The sequence below is a fragment of the Poecilia latipinna genome, unplaced genomic scaffold (assembly GCF_001443285.1).
Source record: "Poecilia latipinna isolate Pla-1442-1.1 unplaced genomic scaffold, P_latipinna-1.0 Scaffold382, whole genome shotgun sequence".
NCBI lineage: Eukaryota > Metazoa > Chordata > Actinopteri > Cyprinodontiformes > Poeciliidae > Poecilia > Poecilia latipinna.
The window spans coordinates 237,932-248,094 of NW_015112998.1; the positions used below are offsets into that span (position 1 = coordinate 237,932).

Genomic DNA, 10,163 nt, shown 5'->3' on the forward strand with positions numbered 1-10,163 from the left:
TATATATATATATATATATATATATATATATATAAAGAACTATACAGATATATTACAAATAACCCCGTTTGTATTATTTTGGTAACTTTGTGGTGAAACATGCACTGATTCAGTCAGGTTGTTTTAACACACCAGGGTTGAGTTATAAATTTGATACTAGGTAAACGTTTCTAATCAAACAATAGCTTGAAATAATCTGTGTGTCGAATTGTGGAAAGATTCAAAATATAAAAATATAGGAGCTGTTACATAATTACATCTCATCAGATCAGTTTTCATTCAATTTCTGACTTAAAAAGACCATGTATGATTGCTTGTTGCAGAAAGTTGTGAGAAGGCAAACAAAAAATAATTATTTAAATTTAACATATATGACCCCACAGCTCAAACCCAGCATCTAGTTTACCAAATTAACCATAAAAACAGCCCCCCCCCCCACCTATTTGTGAATGCGTGGTGAATAAGCTGACCTTAGCCATCAGCTGTGTGCCAAAACCTCCCTGGTAGTTGTTTCCAGATGGGACTCCCTCCATGACTCCTGGCACTGGGTTGTAGGTGTCACTGGACCAGCAGCGGCCTGAACTCATGTTTAATATTTTGGCCAAAAGTTTTGGATCTAGTCCAAGTCTGTGGGTGAAGAGAATGTGCTGCAGGAATTATATTTCAGCTACTTATGAACATACTTAATTATCCAGTTCAATTTTTATTATTATTACTATTATTATTATTATTATTATCATCATCATCTACCTGATTCCCAAGTTCATTGTCTCTGAGGTCCCAATCATTCCTATGGCTAAAAGCATGTTGTTACAAATTTTTGCAGCCTGTAATCACATGAGCACATGAAAGAATTTAGAAACCAAAATACTCAAGATTATTGGCATTTGTGAGAAAATGTCCTTGCTCAACAACTGACTATCACACACATACGATACATATTTATCTTACTAAAAGGTTGTTTTATGAACAGGGAAACTCCATGAAACTGGACCAACACTAGGAAGGTAATCACACCTGTCCCGTTCCAACTTGACCGCAGTAAACCACATTAGCTCCCATGCAGCTGAGAAGCTCTTTGGCTGCAGTAAATTCCTCCTCCGCTCCTCCGACCATGAAAGTCAGTTTACCTGAACTGGCAGCGCCCACACCTAGAGAAGAAAAATAAAGCATGTTTGCACATGTTGCTGTGACGATAAAGCCAGGTTTCATTAGCCAAAATTAACACTGAACCAAAAAAGGAGCACACTGCATCAACTAGGTAAAACTTAAATTGCTAATAAAAGTTTTAAAGGAGCAGTTCCAAGTCTCATATGTTGCGTGTTTATGTAATTTATATGAAGTTTACATTTCATTAAAAAAACCCCAAAGTGGATCAAACTCATTTGCAGATCATATTTTCTCTCTCTTTCTTCATGCTTTTAATAATTCAGATTACTTTGATCTAATTTAATCTATTAGCCAGTTATAGAGTCATATCCAACAATTTTGTAATGTGCTAGAGAAAAAAAATTGAAAATATGCATTACAGAAAACAGAGAAAAACAAACTGTGCAAAAATGTCTTAATCTAAAAAGAAGAAAGAAAAAAAACATGTCTCTTCCAGACAGTGGATTTTTCAGAATAAAACAATCCTCTACTATAAAACAAAAACTGACCAAGAAAAATAGCTGATAAGAGAATCTTACAACAAAATTAAAACGATTTTATTTTAAAAACAGAAATACTTTTACATTTATAATGCTAGTAAAATAAGCATTATAAATGCTTATTTATAATGCATTTATAATGCAGTATAACTACATGTTGCCAATAAGTCCAAGTATGACAGTAACTGAAAAACATTTTTGTAACATTTGTAAGCACAGATGCACATGCATGCATGAACTGAAGTTAAAGATTATGATCCAAATTCAATCTCAATTATTGAGTTTAGATTTAGTCATTGCCAATAAAACACACACACAAACACACACCTACACACACTATAGAAAAATGGTTTGACTCAGTGACTCAAACCATTTTTTTAAGCAGTTGTGCAGTCTGTGCAGTCGGTGGAAGCCCTGAAAAAAACAGATGCATGAAAAGAAAATCTGACTGTCTGTTCTCACGCTGCTTTTCATTTAGATGCAGGAACAGCTGGTTCTGGTTCAGGTTCATACAGGGTTAAAATCTTGACACTATACAATAACCAGGTGCAAAACATATGGGTCCCAAAGACTTAGCCAGCACAGTCTTATAATTAATCCTTAAGTTTACAGGAAGCCAGTGGAGAAGTGCCAAGGTGAGTGTTAAAAGTTTCCCCTTCCCTAATCCTCAGACAAAGACTGCCCGAAGCATCTTGCATTAATGGACAGAAACAATGAGCTAAGTGTTGCAGAAGGCAACGCATATAAAAGGAGGAGGATCAACTGCAGCTTCAGAGTGTATCCTCAACATCTACATTTAACAAAAAAAAACCCATCAGATTCTACAAATGAATCGAGATATATCCAAATGCAAGAGTTTAGTCAGTAACGGCACAATAAATGAAGAGTTGGAACATTTCACACTGTCAAAGTCTAGCAGGTATGAAAAGCACACTAAAGAAATGTTCTGATACAAGAGAAACTAGAATAAATCAGATTTCTGATGCAATAGTTCCACAGAAAGAATCTGGAAAATAAATTACAATTAAATCAGTAAGCTTAGTTTCCAAATGGTCAATGAGTCATGAGAAAACAATCTTGATTCACTCTAATTGGTAATAGGGAGAAAAAAAAGCAAAAACTAAATTATGGCGACATCCCTGATTTAAATTCCAGAAAGACTTAGCCTTAAAAGAAAAGTAGCATAGATTGTGTTTTTGGACTCAAAAGCGCCTGAAAAAAAAAAAATATAAAAAAATAAAAAACACAATCCGTCTTTTGGTCAAATTAATCTTATTTTCCTTAAAGGAATCAGTTGTACAGGGGGAAAAAAGACAAAGTAGTAACAGCAAGTCCAAAATGTACTCAAATGGCATGGGGTTGCACCAGTTCTCCTGGAAAAGGCTTAATGTGCCGTTTTATGTAGAAGATGTACAACCTTGTGATTGATGGGACTATCAACGTATGATTTGCAGATGTTAAACTCCTACTGCAGCACACAGCTGATCAAGACAGAAACAGGAAAACCTAAATCCAGTGTGCACAATCATGGGCAAATATGCATATAAATCTTTATTATAGTTGTAGAGTCCTACTATAAAACGGACTAACCTCAAAGAAAGAAAGGGACTGACACGGATGTAAGTGTTTTAGTTTTTTTGTTTTGTTTTTTTTCTGAAGAAACGGCCACCTTCATTTAAAGTCTAAGGGTAAAATATTTACACTGTGAACATTAGAGATATTCCGACATAAAATATTTTTCTCATGTGGCGATGCAAATGTTAGAAGTCTGGTACAGAAGCTACAATGGAGTCATGGAAAACTGCTAACCTGTTTGGTGGCCTTGTTAAATAGGTAATTTAGTCAATTTAATTAGTTATTAGAGTTTTCAAGAAAGTACATTCAACATGACTGTCTCCCAAACATATATGAATCTATATGTTTGGCAGAACAAAATGAATAATATGATCCCTTTTACCATCTTCAGCCTCTGTCATTTTATAGCAACTACATGTTATAAAGTAGACACACAAGGTAGGATAAGTATTTAAGACATGATCTATACCTCTCATAACCTCCCAACCTTAGGAAAATATTCCTAAGGTGCAACAAACATGAAATCATCACCAGCAACAACCCGTTGAGTCCATAAATGCAAATAAGTCATACCACTTCAATTATATGAACTCTCTCCCAGTGCAGTGCGTCAAAAAGCAGGTCCATACTATAATAATATAATAATCCCACTTCCAAACTTTACAGTTGGCGGGGTGTTTTTGGGATAGTTTGCGGTGCATTTTGACCTCCAAACATACATGGTGTGTATTTTAATATCCAAAGAGTTTGTTTCTCTTATCTGACCAAACTCTGTCCTCCCAGTATTTCACAGGCTTGTCTAAATGTTGTTCAGCAAACTTTACACACACTTCAACATACTTTTTCTTCAGCAGTGAAGTCTGTGGTGAGCATGCGTACAGGCCATGGTGGCTGAGTGCATTGCTTATTTTTCCTTTGAAACTATTGTACCTACTAATTTCAGCTATTTCTAGAGCTCTCCACAAATGATACTTGTCTCTTGCTCAACTCTTTAAATGGTTCTTTTCACCCCTCTCTTTAAATCTCGTGGGGAGCACATGGTAGTGGGCAGATATTTGGTGTTATGATATTCTTTCCACTTCCAGATTATGGCCCCACTAATATTAAATGATATTCATTTGCACTAAGTGACAGGATTTCTGATTACCGATATATTTCAGCTTGGGTCAGGACTTTCAATGCCATTTTCCACCTATTTTTCTTCATGTGTTCAATCTTTTCCAGATTCTAATTCATAATCTGTGGGAATCTGCGGTTTATTCGTCTGCATGTGTGGGCTGGATGGGTTGTTACCAACATGTGCTGAGAATTTTATGTCAAATGCACCTTCAGAAATTTACTTACTTAGAAAATTGGAGCCGTGTTCAAAACTTATTTTACCAGCTATGTTCGACAACAGAAAAAAGACAGCTGCCTACTAAACATGAAACAAAAAACATCTTTAAGACACATGTTGATTTAATTATAGCAGTCTCTTCTTTCCACATGTGCTTTTATGTCTGAGCTTTAACCACTGCCACTGTATTTCTTTTAATCGCTGAGTGACAGACTGAGTTGTTCAAACATTTTTATTAAAAAGGACCAAACGCTTGGGATTGATGCAAGTATATGCAGTTTAGTTTCCAGTGGTTAAATCACCACCACCACAAACAGACCTTTGGAGGAAAAATGCCAATTCATGTGGGCCATCATGGGAAGGAAGGATATAAATTTTTACTAATCTTCAGGGGCCAGCCATAAAACAGACCAACCTCAATTGAACATAAAGAGACTACTCTGACAAGACAAAGCAGCCATGGGAACTGGAGATTTATGTCAGGACATAAAATTACTGTGCCGTCTACCCTGATTTAAATGCATGTACATGTAAGGCTGTCACAATAATAACATTTCAAACTTGTCAGAGATACTAATATCCTTTCTTGATACTGCAATTTTTTTTGAAGGCATGGGATACTTTCTAATTTAGAGCAAAAATTAAATCACAATATGATCATATTTTATTTCATTTGGGCAGCCAGTGAGTAGAGGACAACTCAGTCCTCATTTAGAAAAAAAAAAAAAAAAAGAATATTTAGAAGTGTGACATCCCAGTTTTGGCAAAACAGTAGACAGGATAACAATATAAATGTCAAAATCCTTTATAGATAATGGTACCTTTGATTTACTTGGGTTCTAAACATAAGAAACTATGTTTGCAACCAGAGCAGTGTTTTAAAAAAAGGAATACTGCACTGACAGCGGATAGATTGTTAGGGGTGAGCAGATCAATCTGCCCCAATGTCTTTAATTCTGGGTGATCGGCGATCAGTCAATACTTGCATGTGAAGCCGATCTTATCCACCAATCTTTTCTATAACAACAAGGGGCTGAGAGAGGGCTGCAATTTATCAATAGTCAATCTACAATTGCCAACTTTGAAAGTATGCTGCTATATCTATAGAAACAAATCGGTGTAGGCTAAAATCAGTCAGGTTTTTTAGATATCGGCCTGAAAATTGCAATCGGGTAACATCCCTGGATAATGATAGGGGAAACCCTGGAGCAAATAAAAAGCTTTCATTTGCTTTTCAATTTGTTGCAGATACAGAAAAAATTTAAATCTACCAAAGGACATTTAAAGGTCATCCTACTCTAAAATAGGCTGCCTTGAAACAATCATTTGTTGTTTTTGAAAATGTTTTACAGATAAATATGGATCTGGCAAAGACAAAACATTTTCTACAGTGTGAACAAGGATTTAGTTAATGTAAATATATTCAGCAGGAGCTGAATCGACTACATTTGCAGATTAGGTTCTTCCTTGTTTCTGTTCAAATTGTCAGCTTCAGTGTGGCTCCGCCGTAACCTCCGTTATCAGTCACATCAAAGCAAAGTAAGGGAATTTTATTTGTCTAGCACATCTTCAGCAGCAAGGCAATTCAAAAGGTTTTAATAGCCTTCAACACTTTTACAACTAAATAGTTGCTGTGTCCCTTACATGGCTTCTGCAAACTGCCTGCATGTCTTCAATTTCTATTAACAATGGCTTTCTTCTTGCCACTCTTTGATAAAGGTCAGATTTTTGGAGTGCAGAACAAATAGTTGTCCTGTTAACATGTTCTCCAAAGCTCTCGGCTGCTTCAGTGACTAACGTTCTCCTTATCCATGCCTGTCAGTTGAGGTGGGACGTCAAGACATGGTCGGTTTGCAGCTGTACCATGCCCCTTTCTATGTCCAATAGTTGACTGAACAAGGCTGTGTAAGATGTTATTTCATATTATAGCCCCAAGCTAACTTTCCATACAACTTTATCCCAGACCTGATTGGAGTGTTCCTTGATTTGATGGTGTTACGTCACTAATGTTCTCTACAAAATACCTGAGGTCCTAATATAATTGTTCTATTTACTCTGAGACTGAATTACCCACAGGTGGACTATAGGTCTTCATTAGATAACTTCTGAAGTGGCTGTACTATATTTTGTTTGAAGTACAAGACTTAAGGGGGCTAAATACACATCCATTTCACACATTTCTTTGAAAGACTTACAACTATGCATTATTTTCCTTCAGCTTCAATTAGCAATGTACTACTTTGTGTTTGTCTGTCACATAAGATCAAAGTGAAACAAATGAAAATGTGTGGTTGTAAAGTGACAGCATATACATGTTTAAAGGAGTACCAACATTTTTGCAAGACACCAAGTACATAACATTTTCTAAATTTGTGAATCACTCAAAGTTCTTTGACACAACATTATCACATAATTTTGGAGACTCATTGAGAACTTATTTCCCTGTGTAGTCTCCCAAAAGTATCAGAAAAACATTTTTTGTGCAGAAGTGGCATCATTCCACATAAAAAACCCCCCATCACAACAAAAGAATAACATTATGTTTAAACCACTGACAAAGACTGTTTGACGAAAATTCAAATGTTACGTGACTTATAGTTACTCTGCAGCTACCTAGATAATGGATATTTGACGCTTTCTACATCATCAAGTCTCGCTCTAGCAGGTTTATGTCTGTTTTGGTTCTAGCCAAGATGGGCGTGTCTCAGTTGGCAACATGTAGGCATAAAATGTGGGAACATGTGCGAGCTACGAGTGTGCAGGTGCTGTGGTCGATGCTCCAAGAACTTCATTTTATGCGTTTACCCTTGGCTGGGAAGTTTCTTCAAAATCTCTTGGTATATTTATGTGCTGCAGGTTGCCCCATCCAGTTGGTGCTGTACACATTCTTCCAAAATTACCGACTTTACTCATCCAGTAACATAAATCCAAGGGACCAAATAACAAATGTTGCCAATAAATCGCTTGTGTGAAATATCTGGCCTGACTCAGCTTCCATCACCACTGAGGCGGTTAAAAAAAACAAAAAAACATTGAGGAACTACACAGGATATGCAAATGAAGATGAAGCTGACTGGGGCTGAAGAACAATACCAGGTATGTGAAGAAGGTTATTTTGAAACCAAATTTCTGTTATGCCCATTTGTAAACTCCAGGAGAATTAGGTCCACCTAATAAGCAGCTATGTCCAAACAGGTGTCTGTCTGTTTTTTCACAACACATATTTCATTCAGTATCTTCATATGTTTTACAGTGTGCTTTGTCGGTCTTGGTCTCCTTCAATTAAGAGAGACCTGACAAATTACAGCACTGAAAATTCAGTTCCATGCTAACAGATTATGCATGTCTACATATCTGTTTATTTAAAAGAAATTGTGGTAAAATAACAATTCTATATGAAAAAATAAATATAATTAAACTGAAATGGTTGTCAGTTTCTTCTTTAAATGTAAAAACAAAAAATGACATATCCTACCAGCCTCTTAACCTAATAATTGTGTCTGGATCAAGACCACTTCATATATTTCAAGCTGCTTGTGTGCAAATCGCTTGTGTGAAATACCTGACCTGAGTCAGCTTCTAGTACTAGTATTTCTAGCTAGTACTAGAAATACTAGTACCAACTTTCCTAAACAGCTGCACAGTGACTTTGATATTTTTTACACAACTAAAAAGAGAAAAATCTGTTTGAAATGTACCTCCTGATACAGGTGCATCCATAAAAACTGCCCCCAACTTCTCAGCAGCCGCAGCCATTTCTTTAGAAACAGACGGATCAATGGTGCTCGAGTCAATCAGGAGGGATCCTTTCTTTACTTTTCTGTTGAGAAAAACAATAAATAAATTAGATTAATTCATTGTAAGACCAAGTGATCTTTAGCGCAAACATTTAAAGAGAAATTAAATTGTACTTGAGAATGCCATTGGGTCCCGTGTACACATCAATGACATTAGGACTTGAGGGAAGCATGGTAATAATACGATCAGCTTTTTCTGCAACCTCTGCAGGACTGTCTACAATCTGTACAACAAAAGTAAAAACATTTAATGTTGCAAAACATGTCACAGAAATATATATACAGAAATATGAATGTAAGTCTATATTCAGCATACACTACCTGAGCACCCAGCTCTTGCACCTCTTTACAGGATTCTGGGAATACATCTGTTGCAATAATAGGATAGCCATGCTTCAGCAGATTTTTTGCCATTGGGTTTCCCATATTTCCCAGACCAACAAACCCTACGTGTGTTTTTGAGGCCATGGACCGTGTGAAAACTGTAACAAAATTATGAAATGGGTAAATATTAAGATGCACAAAATCCCATGTTATGCTAATTAATACCGCGCATGTTTGATACCTCTTGTATAGAATTACGAATTATGCTACTGACAACAAAATATTCTAAGAAATTATCTGACAACAGTAGGACACATGATGGAATGTAGACGATTTCTATCACATAGTCTTTTAAAACCAAGAAATGCTAGTACTAACCTTCCTAAACAGTCTAATAGTTAAATATGAACAAAAACGCGATATTTAATTTGTAAAATAAGGTCGTAGAACAGCAGATACAATAATTCCAGCGGAAATTATCCCGAACTTTACCCAAAACATGTCAAGGTAAACCACTGTTGTGTCGCAAATAGCCTTCATTTAACTGCTTTGCTTTTTAAAAAAAAGTAGAATAGGACAGCACAAATGTACAAAGTCTTATTAATTAACTTTCCGTACCGCACGCAATGTCAACATGTTTCCGACACCGTCCTACTAGGCACAGAGAACCTCTCAGCACAGCGGCCATGCTTCTTTCCTCTTGACCTTAAGGGTGACGTAAACGTACGTTCATGAAAGACAGCTGGTCTGTCCAACCAGATAACAGGATTACGCAGCACGGCCCTACATTTTCAGCCAATGAGCACCAGGGGAGGGTTTAGGATGTACTACGTCACTACAATGTTTCTTTCCTGCAGGTGGTGGGAGTTGTGTGTTTTTTCTGAGATCAGCATCATTTTTTGCTGAGATCAAATTAATAATCAGAATAAGGACCCGTTGTATTTTTATTCTGTTTAACTTTGTTTTACTTCGGTTCCGATTTGCTCTCAATTCAATTCAATTCAATTCAATTCAATTCAATTCAATTTTTTTTTAATTAAGGACAGCACATTAATTAATATTACATGTGAAAAACAGAGCAACTGTTATTTTGTGCAAAGGTTTTCTAGACGCAGACCAATTTGCAAACCCTGTCCTTAGTGTTGGATTTCTATTAAATGACAGCAAAAGTACAATTCAAAATTTCTGTCACTGTCACATACACCCAGACAACTACACTGAATTTTTGACAGAAAAACATGTAAAATACATTTTAGAGATAGCTAAAATATATATATAGCTAATATGCATATGTGTGTACATACATATGTTCATGTATGTATGTACATATGTACATACATACATACATACATACATACATACATACATACATACATACATACATACATACATACATACAGTTTCTGTCCATGATGCTTGGGGTCCGCAGGGATTTCAATTGAGGATCAAATTGAGTTGCTCCAAGAAGTATATATTTTTTTG

At 36.0% G+C, this 10,163-nt stretch overlaps 1 protein-coding gene across 1 annotated transcript; it reads right to left on the reverse strand.

The window, feature by feature from the left end:
- Positions 1–395: 395 nt before the first annotated feature.
- On the reverse strand, positions 396–9,410 carry hibadhb (3-hydroxyisobutyrate dehydrogenase b). Its single transcript, XM_015036843.1, has 7 exons — positions 9,300–9,410; positions 8,679–8,839; positions 8,472–8,581; positions 8,259–8,380; positions 1,018–1,151; positions 751–827; positions 396–627 (listed from the first exon to the last, which is right to left on the reverse strand). Exons 1-7 carry the CDS (start codon positions 9,367–9,369, stop codon positions 411–413), a joined length of 891 nt encoding a protein of 296 aa, XP_014892329.1. The 5' UTR covers positions 9,370–9,410; the 3' UTR covers positions 396–410.
- Positions 9,411–10,163: the final 753 nt, after the last annotated feature.